Genomic DNA, 15,679 nt, shown 5'->3' with positions numbered 1-15,679 from the left:
CTCAGATGGCAGAGCACACTGGCTTTGCCTTTAATTCCATTTCTTTAAACTGATAACAATGCAGAGAAAGGTGAACTAGCTCTGGGTAGCAGGACTGCAAGGAAGTACAGATCTTCTTATGTGCAGCTTTACTAGCTTGGATTGTAAGGAACTTTAGCACTAACCCAACCAATGTGGGAAGAATGAAGCTCTCCTGGGCTGGTACTGATTTGGATCAGCTTTGCAGCACCCCTCGCATCATTCACCTTTTAGTCTTCTTTGAATGTTCCGCTTGTTTTTTTTAACTGGCCGCGATACTCTGAGAGCAGACGTGACTACAAGCATATTCAGCAGCAGAATCAAACACTCAATCCATTTTCTGTTCTCTACTTACATTTTATTACAGACTAATATGAAATCATTTCATATTCATACTCGGTTTTAATTACTCGTGAGCAAACTTAAACCAGTTCTGAATGTTTATATTTATTGCAAGCAGATCCATGTCTCCTGCTCATATGTTCAACGTAAGGATCCAAAACGTGACTGAATATAAACAAGTTATATTTGGTTATCTACAGAAATTAAAGTTAAAAATAGCACTGAAAAGAAACTTTACAGTAATGTATTCACACACTGACTCTTCAAATCAAATAAATGAAGTGGTATAGGATAATCTAAACATTAGATTTGAAGGCTGATTTATTTTCAAATAAATGCACCTATAATTGTACAATAAAAATAAGTTAGTATTTGGTGCTGATGACTACAGACATCTTTAATGTTAATGCACCGATAACTACCCCCAGCCCCTGGGCAGCACTTCGCAGATTCTACTTTACATTCAGTCATGGAAGGACATGTAAAATGGAGTGCGTACGTAGCACAGAACTTGTTAGAGACCATGCATGTTAAAATCGTGTGAATTCTCATAAGGTAAAAAATTAAAGCTTCATCGATGGATTTGTAGATTATTCTGCAAAGTAGAATCGCGTACTTTTTAACTTTCACAATACTTTCACAAATTTCCATTAAAGCTTTCTTAACAGAGACAGTAGCATGAGCACAATGACCCCACTGGCTTCCAAAAAGAAAAGTAGTGCAGTGCTCAATTTGGCTATCTTTTTCCTTTTGTATTTGCAAGCCAGTTGGGACAAGACAGGCTAATGCAAGCAAGAAAGTAAACTGTAAGCTTTTATATTAAGTGGCTGAACAAACAATTATTGTACAGTGTAAAACCAAAAAGATCCACATCTTTTGCCACGAGCCACTGCAGGAATATACGAACTTCAGTGGCTGAAAAGCTTGAAATACTTTCTAAGTCTTCAGATACATTTGGTTAGCGCTTACCAGTTTCAAGACATTTATAGAAGCAGTTATGGAGACATTATGCTGTTAAAGCTGCAACGATTTAAACAAGGCGAGTTAGGAAGTTATATAGATTTTTATACTTTTCCCCATTCTTACAATATATAGAAACCAGTCTCCTTTCAGTGCCCCATCCATAATAAAACATTCTAATTCATTTTGATCTAACTTCTAAGTTTTCATCTTGGTATTGCCTGGTCGGTTTACAGATTAACTCCAAGTTGCCACCTGCTGCAGTGGGCTAAGTTTGCATGGCAATAGGAACAGAAACAAAAACCTATCAAGTGAAATGTTGGTGTTCTATGGGTTTTCCATCAAATGGTCTATTTTAATAAACAGTACCGACTTTTAAAGGTAGAAATATTGCTAAATCAAAGCAGAAATTTCCACTTAAATTCAAGCACTTTTCCTCCTCCAAAAATGACACATTCAACTAAAATTTCCCAAACACATAAAGAGGTGTTTCAGCATGAATAATATTGTAAATATTCTAAGTGCTGGTCTACACTAAGTTTGCAATGAACTGCTTTGTTAACAGGCTGAACGGGAATGCAGCACTTTCAAAATCATCGAGCAAAAAATCTCCTTATTTAAGGCTAAAAGATGGAACTCAAGAAGAAAAAAGCAGGAGGGTTTATAGAATAGAAAAGCTAGCAGTAACAGTACAGCACAGAAAGTGTATCGCTCTAATTGCCAGCAAATCATTAATGGTTTGGGTGACACTGACAGAGCAACTGATCTATATTTCTAATTTAACATTCATTAAAATTTTAACATTCAGCCACAACTTCACTCTAAGCTAAATTTAAGTGGCCAAAACTCATAAGTATAAAAAAAGCCTTCAAAACATATATACTTAAAAAAAATAGAAATGGTGTGTTAACAAATGTATGCGTAAAACAGATTTATAAATAGCTACAGTATGAAAAATATTTCAGTGCAAAGGCAATTTTAAGATTTCTAAAAAATACATTACAAATAATTTGTTAACTACACACAAGAAATTTGTCACTGCTACTGGTATAAAATTTATACGCATAATAACTTTGTTTAAAAAATATATACACCAGTGTTTTATGTAGGGGATGGTTTGAACTGACCAACATTCAAGTATGCAATGGCATATATATGTACACACTCCCACACTCATATACACGTTTATGTATTTCAAAATGTTGCTGCTATGAGGACATTCTTTGAAACACAAAAGTGCTACATGTCAAATGGTAAAGATACCTTCATCTGTGGTGCTCACCATCAGCCTTTTATAATTCTTCCCTTTTCTTTGGTATGATGAAAATTTCACTGCTGACTTTACAATCTGCTTGTCTCAGGGAATATTCAATATTTCACTACTTGTTGAACAGGAAAGTCACTCAGAATATTGTGTGAAACATTTCCTACCGAGTTGATTTTTCTCTTACTCAAAAGTAAATTATTAAGTAAACCATTTTGTCTCTATGGGAAGTCATTTTTCTCCACCACTCATGTTCATTAAACACACAGCTACTGTTTTGCTCAAGTCTTCCAATAAAGACTGCAGCTCTGATTCCAAATACTTTGTTTTCATTTTCACACTGCAACACATTTTTAGTTAATATCCTCCCACAAGTATTTAAAGACTGTGGTTATTAACGAGTTAAAAACACCAGGCTAAACTAGACTGAAATTGGATTATTCCTTCAGGTAGTTTTGTACCCCAAAATAAAACACTGGACTAAAGAAACGAGACAAGGACACAGCTAATAGTTGAATAAGTGCAAGGTAACATAAACGTAGCAGAGAAAATAGAAGTAAAAGTTGGCTGTCATACTTGAAGTAATACAAACAGAATCTTTGCAGTCAAACTAATTTCTATTATAATTATGTTTCAGCTGTTAGTAATAGCGGTGTGCCACCTACTGGTTTGCTTGCAAAACTTAACAGTTGGGTATTTCTTGCATTGCAATGCATCTCCTCAGCCAATTAGGTCTTATCACTAAAAAAAAACAAAAAAACCCTAAAGAAATAAAAAGTCAAAACTAAAAGGATAATAAAAGATGCTTATTTGCAAAAATAGCCTTTTTTTTTGAGGGGGGAAAAAAACAAACCAAAAAGGTTCTCTGTATAAAACTTACTACTATACTTACTAGTATGCATACTTTAAAAGCATGGAGATAGTTAAGAAGTGGGAACACTGCGTACCTGCATCCTTGACGAATTCACGAAGACACCGGAGGCAAAATCCTTACATTCAATTTTTCTGTAGATATCGACACTGATGATACCTACTGAACAGCCAACTTGACTTCATATAGAGTGCACGTACTCTACACAAGGATCATTTTGCCTGTTTTTCTACAGGGGAGGACTAACTCAAAACCACACGAGGCCCTGATTTGGCCACTTACAAGGAAGTGAACATTAGAGAGTGTTTCTTGAAAGCAGATTTGCACAGAGGAAACACCAGTTTGTTCTACAGAAAAAGCAAAGAAAGAAAAAGGATAGAGGAAAATCAGAAACAGCACTTAGTAATATGCTTTAGGAAACTTTCATCGGAGATAACTGAGGTCATCGCTTCTGGCTGAAAATTAAAACTGTTGATCTCAGAATGTAGGTCACTGACTGAAACTATACACTTCAAGTAACAAAATGACTAAAGATGACAGAAACAATAAATGCACAAGAATCTTGACACAGGAAGATGAGTAAATTTTAGTGCTACCAGTCTCACAGTACCAGACTGTGCAGATTGTTCATTGCCCCAGTAGTTCAAAACATAGAAAGGAGGCCTATCGGCCTGGAAGGTTTCATACTTCTAGCTCTTGATCCTGTTTGTCTGAGCAATACCTCAGACAGCAAAAGCCACATATAGTTTGATATACTTCTGTGACATGTCTGTTTCCTAAAAAAAGAAATAAACAAAGGTACAGTTTTTAAAGGCTTGAATTGGTGTTCTGTCATACAGACGTTTCCAAACCTGACCCACTGTAGCGGTAGCCTGCACTGGAACGACAATGCTTATTTGAGTAGCCAAAGACAGATGGAAGCACTGAATAATCAATGCCTCTCCAGTGCGTAAACATTGTTTTTTTAGAACGAGAATGAGACCTTCTTGCTGGGGAACTGCTGCAGTCATTGCTCCTGTATCTTGGGCTTTTGAGGCAGGCAAGAGGTGTGAATTCCGAGATGTGGTCCCGACGGTGCCTTGATGCATTCTGTTGAGAAAAAGAAAAGCAAGTAAATAGGTGATTTCAGAGATAAGAGCCTAATCTTGCACGCTGTCTGCCTTCCACTAAATTGCCTCTTTGGCTATTTGCTTCATGTGAAGGTAAAATCCCTCTTTGAACATGACTGGTTGTATATCAAGACCTAAAGAATTAGGTGCAATTTTACATATAATCTCTAAGCTTGATAATGGGTTCTCTAGAGAAGAGATGAAGACACAGAGGACTGCTTTCAAGTTGATTGTTGTGTTGTTCTTTTTTTTAAATCTAGTTTTATAATTCACCATGCAATCTCTTTTTGTACCTCTTTTTACCTCAGAACTTTTTTTAGTCAGGTATTCTTAGGGGGAATTTGGAGGCAGAACAGACTCAACTACTTTGCCCTGTACTTCCAATGAGAAGGAATTCTTTACAGTTGGTTTGAGCCAATAGACAGAATTTCCAGAGGTTTTTAGTGCATTTGTTTTGTACTTCTAAGCAATGCCAGGCTTTGGAACTGCTCAGGTTTATATGTAGCATAAAGTACCTGTAGGCAATCATAACAGCAGGTTTATCTTAGTCTAATTGTCCATTAATGTTTATCTATACCACACAATCATCCCACGCGTGGCAGAATTGGCACCCCTAGTCTGAAAATACTCAGGACCATGCTATTACCATAGTACATGACAAGACCATGAAATGAATGAACAGACTAGAAGGAAGGCAGCACAGCACTTCCCCCAGTGAGATTATCTTATCTCCTCATGAAATGTACTTTTAATTTCCAGACATAGGGCTATGTGGGTTATATGACCATGTTTAAGATACTAATGCATTCTAACCATGATTTGGACAAGCATTATCAATGATTCTCTCCATGAGTACTATTTAAGCCAGTTAATATTCTAGTCTTGATCATGGATTTCCTCCTTCCCTGTTAACATTAACACAGTAATAAGAGGGACAAATTCCCAAAATAATAACATAGCTTACAGATAGCAATAATAACATAGCTTACTACTTTCAATGCCAATCACAAGCTTGAACTGCTGTGCTAACATAACCAAAAGTATGTAGAAAGTTCTCTTAAAACAGTTTCTCTCGAAGAGAGTCAGTGAACTGTACCAAACTGCTCACTAGCAACAAAGCCTGTATTCTTTTACACACATATAGATCAAATACTAACATTAGTACAGAAAAATTTAGGGAAACAGATAACAGAGCAGCTAACTTTCTTTTGGAAATGTCAGTGGGCAGTGCAGTCCTACACTGTATAAGTTCTTTTTCCTATTCCTCCAGCTACAAAGTGAAGATTTTAGTTACTCTTTCTAAAGATAAAACGGTATTTTTTGGGGCTTTCTACTGCTAATTGTTCAGCAGTCACTAAAGGCAGTAGATACTGGCAGATGCACAGCCCCAGACACACAGCCCCTGACCCAGGGTCCTACTCACAAATAAATCAACTCTTTCTGTATGACAATCTCTCTGTTTTACTGTCTGCATTTGGTCTATGCATGTATCGAAAAACATGAGAGATAAGAGATAAATTGCTGATGTGTGAGACTTCTGACTTCATGTATTTGACACCGCAGCGTAATGCAAGCACACCCTGCTGTAATAACTGCTGCTCTTACAAAACAGATGTAAAACAAAACCTATTTGTAACACCATGCATTAACTGGACTTTAATATGGGTATATCCACTCACACAGACACACTGTCCTCCTCACATGACCAAGTGTCTGAGACAAAAAGAGCTTACCTGTGACACAGAACATCTTTTGCAACAACTAGGCTCTCCAAATAAAACATAATTATTTTGCATCAATATTGATGAAATACAGGAAAAACTCTGGAGGAAACAGTTGATTTGTAAATAGTACAGTTCACCAATAGAAATCCATCCAAACTGGCAACACGTACAGTACTGTTACCTAGCTTTGATCTAATTATGGCTCGAAGCTGAAAGAGTTCCTTCAAGAAGTGGCCCATCGCTGTTCACCAGTGCATTTAGGGCTGTTTTATGTCTCATACTCTTCTGCAAGGATGAGGAAAAACAGTGAGACTTGCTGAACACAGGAGAGAAATATGAATGAATTGTACCATTTGGTACAGGTCTAACTATTGTAGCAGGGCCCTATATAGTGACAGATTTTCTGATAGATTTAAAAGGGAAAGGTTATCCAGAGCATAGCAAAGTTTCTATTACTTGATCCTGAGGTCTAATTGTTTGAGCCATACTTTCACAATTCAATTTCAAACCGTTAAAAATACTTAATTACTCTCATTTAAAGTGTTTAAACTGTGGCATGACTAAGTAACATGGGCTCCCTGCTGACAATAAAGTATATTATTTATCAATAAAAGACCTCCCTTTGATATGATGCCATGTGGCTGCACATGGAGCAGTGCCCTGTAGGGCAGCCCCACTGGCCCAGTATTTCCTTAGGGACCTCTCTCCCAGCCAGTCCAGGCACTCCAAATTAAGGAGTGGATGTTCTGCTTCTTCCAAGAACTACTGGAGCACTGCACTATACAGAAGGTGATGGCGTCAGCGTTGATGAAGGCTTACAACCTAACCATTACCACCTGCTGAACAGGGGCAAGGCAGTTATTATGGTAACTTCTTGTATGGGATTCAAATATTTCAACAGCAGGATCATTTCTTTGTTTTCTGTAGAAGAGGAGCCCAACACGTAACAAAGGCAACAGCTGGCTTCTTTAAGAGGCCCGTGCTGTTTTGTGTGCAACAGCAGCCAAGCCCAGTGAGGAAAACAGAAAGATGGTGAGTCCACAGAAAGGCTTCCCCAGGCAAAAGCAGGGTGGTGGGAGCAGCAAAGGGCGGAGATTCCACGCTGGGCCTGATGGGCTGATCTGATGACTGAAGTGAAAGCAAAGTATGAAAACCATCAATGAGAAGCAAAAGGAAAAATATTTCTTAAAAAGGGATGAAAACGTAGAAGTTATTTACAGCTCACAACCAAAAGGCCTGGTATTTCAGCTAGAAATACTTGGGAGTACAGAAACATTGTCCATCGAAGTGACAATTTAAAATGAAAAGAAAATAATTCAAAGCGAAGTTACGTTTTCCATAACAAAACTGCTTAGCTTCTCAATGAGAGAATTAAGAAAAAAGAAATATCATCAATTAATATAAGCTGGATATTAAAAAAGTCCTATTGCCTCTTCAAAGGTAAGGCTGAAAGAAACATTACAGCAGCATATTTTCCAGTTGAAGAACAAAATTCAGCTTGTTTCATTGAGCCAAATACTCACTGCGACTAAGTGTGACAGACGTGAGCAAGTTGTGATTTAAATTACCAAAGACAACCGATTCCTCCAAAGCTTTTGCAGAGTTAATGTTTCAGCACAAGAAAGTCAACAAGTTGCGTATATATGCACATATATACACACATACATATATGGACATATATGTATGCACATATACACGTATACATACATGAATGTATACCTGCATATATAAATGAAAAGATCTTTCCGAGAGCCCAGAACTAGATTGGCAGTGTTTAAAAAACTTTGAATGATGACGATGGTAAGCAATGACCTACCACACTCTGGAGCGACACCCAAGTAATAGAATAGGTAAGAAAGACAAGAATTGCTTCAAAGGCTGTGTGCCATCTGATTGTCTGAGCAGAACTAAGTTAGTAACCTGCAAGGTGACTGCTAGCCCTGTGTTAGTCTTGCCAACTGTTCCAGAAGCCCTTCGTCAAAAAGGTTGTAGAGTTTATGGGAATGCAGTAAGTTTAAAAACAGTATTAGTTTCAAACTCACTTCAAACAAAAGATCTTCCAAAAGATCTTAAAAGCCAATTTTAGTCAAAATTTGCAATAGTGAAAACAACTTTGTGTATCTTCCTTGTGACTTCTACAATTATGGTCATTTTTATTGACTATAAGTTTTGAAGGAAGGAAGAAGATGGATTTTTCATCTTAATCTGTTAAAAATTAAGGGCATAAAATCTGTAATGGAAACCAAACCAAGAGCCTCATAATATGAAGTCAAAAGGAGCTTTCTTGCAGACTGCAGTGAAGCCAAGATTTATCTGCCTTTCTTCTACTTTTGTTAAATTATATCTCATAGACTTCTGAATCTTGAGCTATTTTCTTTTTAGAAAGAAGCACAGATTTGATAATGCCTGCTAGAAATAACTTAGTGCAAAAAAGTTGCATTTTCAGCAGAGTGGATATTTTAATAAATTTGAAAGACTTCTGAAAGGGCTTCCAGTACCAGCTTTTCCATACCAAAGTAGGATATCAGCATATTCAGAATTATTGCTCTATGTGGCAACTATTCCTCTTGGTGATTTACAATGCAAGCAAGACATGCATTCGCCGATTGAAACACAAAAAACACAAAATGGGGTCTAAGAATCTTAGATTCTCGAGTCTACATTTTGTAGAATTCAGTAACAACGTGACAAAAATGATGGTGATAGTGACAGATTATGACAATGACTGATAGAATCCTCACGATAAATAAACAGAAATAGGAAAAATTTACAAGTATTTTGCAAAGTACAGTTGATGTGAATCAGAAATGGAGATAATGAGTACAGTAAATAACTTCTGATGACAAACTTTTTACTGTCCTTCGAATGAAATGGCCAAGCATGCAGAAAGGCAGAAAAAAAGTCACCTTTTGTTCCATTAGAAACTTAGACTGCTTGAAGTCTGAGAAAGCATAAAGATGGTGGACTGCTCAACAGAAAGGCACTGATGTTTAGTCTGATTTTCCCAGGAGATTGCAGGAGGTAACCGTGCACATCATTTATATTTAAAGCAAGGCAGCAGTTATTTAGACAAAGCAGATTGGAAGACAGGAGGAAAACAAAGAGAGGGAAGAAGAAACACAATGGATATATCTGGTTAAAAGTCAAAGATTTTGTTCTAAATATTAAAAAAAGAATATTGCCAGTGTTAGCCCAAAGTTTGCCTTGAAATCGATTCATTTTCCAGCACTAACATATGATGTTGGTGAAATTCCTTTATTTAGGGCTGTGTATTTGCATTAACCCAGCCTCATTCTCTCTCGTTAGACTTCAATTAAGCATGCAGAACCTACACCAAAACCAACTTCTACCACAAATAGCATATATGACAGAGAGATCTGTTAAAGATATTGAAATAGAGAAATGCTAAATGCTGATCTGCCTAGAAATACTTCTTTGCTTTCTGCTTTCTTTCCCGCCCTCCTGAGGTGAGGCATTTTTACACCAAGGTATATTCAAGGAATAGAAAACAATGGCAAGTGGGTTTACTTTTCAGGTGTAAGAAGAATTTTTTTACCTTTGGCAGAAGGGAAATTTTACAGTCCTTGGAAATTCCTTTATTCATTACCTCTTAACACAAAGTATCTTCTCCAATAAACATTAAATGTCATCTGATCCCTACACGTATACTCACTAATAACTCATTAGTTTAATCTAATGATGGCAGTTGATGTGCTGAAAAGAGTGAGGGCAATAACATTAACTATCAGGTTCAAAACTTCTACTGTTCTTCACCTTCTAACATATGTAACATGTGAATATTTATTGGAGTCAAAAATACACCCAAAATCTTTGGTTGGGATTGGTCTGATGCCCATAGAATAACACCACGTTTACCCCAGAAGTTGGCTTCTCTATAAGTCTCAGCAGAGCAAGCTTGCATTTACACAACAATTTCTGCTTTTGGGTTTGGAAGAAAGGTGACAATAGATTTAAAAATACTTTTCTCATTGGCACAGCAAAGCACACGTATATAGAAATAATGAATCAAACAGATAAAATGTAAGTTGATACATAAAGGAGGAAAAAATGTTTAATAAAGTAGGTTTTAATACACTTGTTTGTTTTGTATCAGGCCCTGCTTCAGTATTAAATAGTTTGTAAGATTCTACAGATAATGTAACATGAATGTTGGCATGAATTCATGACATATTCCCTATCAACATACTATATATTTATCACGTTTATTTTAAGTGTACGAATTACAGGTTTATTCAACAACAAACACATATGTAGTTGTAGAGTTTGTTGGTATAGAACTTTAGCTGCTTGTGCAAACCCTACTTTAAAGGGATCTTCAACATTATGGCTTGCTCCCTTCCTACAGGTTCTGAACATAGCTTATTTTAGCTGCTTTTCCATTTTAGATAACTACATTCAGCTTGCACAGTAAATGCTAAAACGTCTGTATTAGAGTTTCCTTAACGACATAAAATGACTACAGATGTATTTCCTTGCTTTAAAATATAATTACCTCAACTCGGGGGTGTGGGCAGTACCTGTGAATATAACTTCATGACAGCAGGAATAACTGCTGTACAGGCTGATATAAGCATCCCTTGTCTATGCTCACTGAGATCCCAAGCTCCTTACTCATTTCCTCAAATCGAGAATCATGTTGAACCATATAGCTATCTCCCACCATCCTTATCAACTGATTTCCCACTGGCTGCTGATATTGGAATGTATCAATCACCAAAAGTATTCAATTCAAGTATTTACCACTCTATAAATGGTACGCAGCTTCTTTCAGCACGCTGGCTGGTGAAAGAAGTGGCTGGTATACAAAACCAATGATATACACAGAGATGGGGAACCTCTATTCAAATTTTATCTCTAAACTTGAGAGAGGTCTAATTATTAGAAACTTGTGACATCAAAAACTAATTACACGGAAAAATATTTTTACCTGGATTCTTTCTGTTGCTGTAGGCCACAACTGTCTGCATAAGACCTTCTTGAGAACATCTGGAAGAAGGCTAACAGTTATGAGCAGAATTATACCCAGCCATGCAGGACCACTAGACAGCATTTGCATGAACACATAATACATCCTCTGATAATTGAGAAAAGGCCTGGCAAGAAAAAAAGTTAGATAGATATTACACTTCAGTACACATTAGACAGAAAAGACTGGCACTGTTAAAAACAGAAGTTACAAAAATGATAAAATACTGAAGGTTTAACTTCCCAGTTTGTTGGGATTTATCCATGCCAGTATTTCCAAAAGGACATCTAAACATTCACAGACTACAGAGTTGCTTCCCTCTTGCCTGTCAGGGTGTAGGAAATACCAGGCTGTCCTCTCTCCCAAGCTGCCTCTCCCTTGCAAAGATAAAAAACAGTCTGATCTCATACATCTCATAAAAGTCTCCTCACACAGGACTCCTGATGGTCCGCACAACTTTGGTGTGAGTTCCACTCCCTGGCTCTAACATAGACTGCTACAGCTACCTCCCTCCAAGACAAGCTGCTATGCAGGTGGCTAATCCCCAGGCAACACACACCTGACCTACTCTATGAAATTGTACCTCAGATAGACAGCCTCAGCTACATGAACAAACCCTTGGACTATTTTTGATGGAGACAGTTTTACTGGCAGTCTGAGGTCTGATATTCTTCTCCTCATACTGTAATATTTTTAAAAGCTTTACAGTGAAAGAAGAGCTGAGCATTCTGTAATTATGATTACCGACGCATGTAAAACGTGACTGCAATTGAAAGTTCTGCAATATATAAAAGCAAAATTGAGTTATTTGTGGGGAAAAACATGAAATGTATGACACATTTATGTTTCTGAAGTAACATTTGCAATGCAATTTATATTAGGATTCATACCAAATAATTCCTCCCCAGAGCAGAGAAAAGACAATGTAGAATAGCAGTGATCCCCAGATCATGAAGTGATTTATCCACGTCCAATAGTGTGTATCTAGTGCAAGCTGAAAAGAGCAATACATTATATTGCATTACTACTATTTACAAGCAACAGAATATTAAAAAAAAAAATAGTAAAAGTCAAACTAAAATGACACCTTTTGAAAAAAAGGTAAGAATTTTACACAGAACTAGCTGGAAAAAGTTTGTTTTTATTTTTATTTTTTTTTTCTTAAATTTTGGGCGCAGTTAAGAAGCTGTAGATTGCAAAAACTGTATTTAAACTAATATCCTACAATGTATGGTTGTAGACAGAAAGTGGTATTAGCAAGCAGCAATGAGAAAACAAGCTCTAAGAAAGTTTCAGTGGATAAAACACAGCATATCTTACCTTCAGTGTAACCGTAAATACAAGCACAGTGAACACCAGTGTTCCAAAGGTCCAGTTTCCAAACATCTAAAAAAAAAATGGTCCAAGGCAGTTATAACAGGTAATATCTTCCATTGCTTCATGAATTGTCCAGAATAAACTGGACAAAAGAAATAAAAAGAATAAACAGAATTGTCCAGAATTGTCCAGTCCTAAAGCTATGTCTTACTATTACAAAGATACCAGGAATTGACAGTTAAGCAACACTGAATTCTTAGATGATCTATCCACTGAAAATTTTTCTGTTTTCTTGCCCTCGTGTATACATATACTACACATTGTATGGGATTTGCCCAAATGTGCTGAAAGAGCTGGCCCACGTGATTGCAAGGCTACTGTTCCACGAAAAATCCCTGTGACAGGGGGAGGCAAATGAATACTGGATAAAGGCCCCAAAGCCCATCTTTAACAAGAGGGCAAGGAGAGAACCTGGGACATTATATGCTTGTCAGGATCGCCTTGATCCCTGTAAAGATAATGTATTGTTAGATGTATTTTTGGGGTTGTATTTTGTATGTAAAGTACAAATATAAAAATATAAAAAATAAATTAAAAAAAATCGTGAATATTCAGCATGATTTACCATGAACAAATCACACCTGATCAACCAGTTTGCTTTCTATGAAAAAATGACTGGGCAGGCAGTTGGTTGGAGAGCAGTAAGAGTGAAAGTCTGTGAGGCTGTATGAACAGAAAACTGGCTGGACAAGCAGACTCCAAAGAGATGTCAGTAGCAGTATGAAGTAACTGGAGGCTAGTTACTGGTGATGTTCTCCAGGAGTTGTCACAGACCAAAACTGTTTAACTTCATGAACAGTCTGAGCAACGGAGCAGAACATACCCTCAACAGATTTGTAAATGATATCCAATTGAGAAGCAGCTGATAATCTGAAAGCAAGGATTCTATTGAGATGAACGTCAACTTTTTGGTGAAATGGGCTGACTAATCTCAAGAAGTTCAGCAAATGCAGGATTCTGCACCAGGAGCAGAACAATTCTATGCACCAATGCATAATGGGGCCAACTGCCTACAAAGCAATTTTACTGGAAAGTACTTAAGAGACTTAGTTGGGGTGAATAAGTTGAACCTGAGTTGAGTGTGCTGGTGTAAAGGCCAACCTCATAAAATATTAACAAGGATGCTATTAGCAGGTAAAGGGAAGTGATTCTGCCTGTCTACTCAGGACATAATTGTCCTAAGTAACAAGAAAAGTCCTGCTTAGGTATTAGGAGAAATGTTTTCAGCATGAAGGCAGAAAAAACATTAGAACAGCTTGCCCAGGAAGATTATGAAATCTCCATCCTGAGGGATATTCAAAACTTGAAAAAGAATGGACAAGACCTTCAGCAACTTGATTCTACTTAGCGCCTCATAAAGTAGGGAGCCAAACTGAATCACCTCTGGGTCCCTTCCCACCTACATTATTATATATGAGCTCACTTTACAACAGATGACAGGAGATCCATACGGCAAACAATCATACAAATGTCCTGCCTTGGGAAAAACTCTGAATGGACATCATAGCCAGCCATATGACAGAAATCTGCAGGAAACTTGGCTGAGATGATCTGATCCAGTGAGAACAAAAAATTGTTTAAAAAATAAACACATAACTGACCTAAATATTTATTATCCTGAACAATCATTTAATTACTTCAAAATTTCTGAATGCGTAACCAAGTGTACAGAGCAGAAAACCTTCAGTATTTTGAACTGAGTTTACTAAGATATCTAACCAATGTTTTAGTGGGGTCATGTCCACGCTACATAATTATGTGTGCCCTAAAAATGTATGTGTAGCTAATACCAGGCAGGAATCTGTTTCAGGAAACTGAAATTACACCAACATTTACTGGATTTCCCTTGCAGTGAAACTTTACAGTACTCTCATGCTGTATCTGGCATCTCTTGGAGTGCGTAGCGTCAGTCTAAGTTTCTGCACACTGAACAGATGTGTCCATATTTCCAGTAAAAGCTGGTAGATGAGGAAAATAACAGGAAAACCTTCCTTGTCTCTGTTCATCAGTCTACATAGGAAGCACTGTGCTACAACCTAACACCTCATCTATCCATGTTTTTGGCTAAGGAAATGAGGCCATAGCACAGAGATAGCAGATACCAACAATCTGCTAATTCGGCACAAAGGAAAAGTAAGCAGAGCAATATGGGAAAGAATGTGCCCCCAAACTGACAGAATTTTCAGCACTGAATATATCTCAAGATACTATTTGTCACTTCAGGTTCTCAATCATTCTTTTGTAAGTCTGTTTGTTAATGTGCAGTTTATTAACAAATATTCTGTGCGCTCTGCTCCCAGCCTATCCAAGATCCCCCCCCCCTCCTTCTGCAATTGCATTTGTTGTATCTTCCACATTCCAGTTCATCACTCATTTCCCTTCCTGTTTTATTTTTTCCCCACTCTGTTAACCCCTTTAACACAGTTTTTCCTACCTATCTCTGAACCCAACTTAACAATTATATTTAAACCCATCTACATCAAACGATAAGATGAAAAAAAATCACAGCAAATATTTTTATATGAGTAAAACTAAGATGACGTTCATAATTTGCAATCACTGCTACAGTGCCTTCTTTTCTTCCTTCTTTCCTTGTGTAGTTGGCCTCTGACTATATGGTTTTGCAACACCAGCAATGCCATATCCAAATTGGAACTTCATACAAAAAGTATCATCCCAAAGTAATAAAGAGATAAATCTTTGGCATCTTAGTTTTGTTTACCAGGAAATAACTGAGGCACACATTTCTGCACTCAATTTCAGTGATTGAAAGTATACTTTTCAGTATCCTAGCTATTCAGTATTTTAGCTTTTCAGTATTCTAGTATTCATTACTGTACAGAATGCAAACAATTTCAAACACGCTTTTATTGAGAAACATTCTAGAGGAATGATGTTTGGAAGTAAACTGAGGAGTATTTAAATTTTACTGTGACACTGGGGGCAACTGAAGTAAAAGACATTAACTTTTTACTAGCTTTGCAAAAATGGTGTAATTCACTTTTGGAAGGAAAGAAGACTTAATTT

At 37.0% G+C, this 15,679-nt stretch overlaps 1 protein-coding gene across 5 annotated transcripts in view; it reads right to left on the bottom strand.

Annotated features, from left to right (window-relative positions):
* Window positions 1-354: 354 nt before the first annotated feature.
* The window catches only part of ATP11A (ATPase phospholipid transporting 11A), a 119,350-nt gene continuing 104,025 nt past the window's right edge, over window positions 355-15,679 (bottom strand). For 2 of the 5 annotated variants that reach the window (XM_042867349.1, XM_042867350.1), the window contains exons 26-29: window positions 12,596-12,661; window positions 12,166-12,269; window positions 11,237-11,402; window positions 355-4,544 (exon numbers count right to left, since the gene is read on the bottom strand). In XM_042867349.1, coding sequence (XP_042723283.1) covers window positions 4,287-4,544; window positions 11,237-11,402; window positions 12,166-12,269; window positions 12,596-12,661 — 594 coding nt within the window. In that variant the 3' untranslated portion in view covers window positions 355-4,286. Of the gene's footprint in view, window positions 4,545-6,458; window positions 6,574-9,194; window positions 9,284-11,236; window positions 11,403-12,165; window positions 12,270-12,595; window positions 12,662-15,679 lie in introns of all 5 variants that reach the window. The other 3 variants (XM_042867351.1, XM_042867354.1, XM_042867352.1) reach the window with 3 other exon arrangements.

The sequence above is a fragment of the Lagopus leucura genome, unplaced genomic scaffold (genome assembly GCF_019238085.1).
Source record: "Lagopus leucura isolate 7727_CA_CO unplaced genomic scaffold, USGS_WTPT01 Super-Scaffold_100001, whole genome shotgun sequence".
In the NCBI taxonomy this organism is placed as follows: domain Eukaryota; kingdom Metazoa; phylum Chordata; class Aves; order Galliformes; family Phasianidae; genus Lagopus; species Lagopus leucura.
Note: the sequence above shows the minus strand (reverse complement) of the source record. Positions and strands in the feature narration are given on the sequence as shown.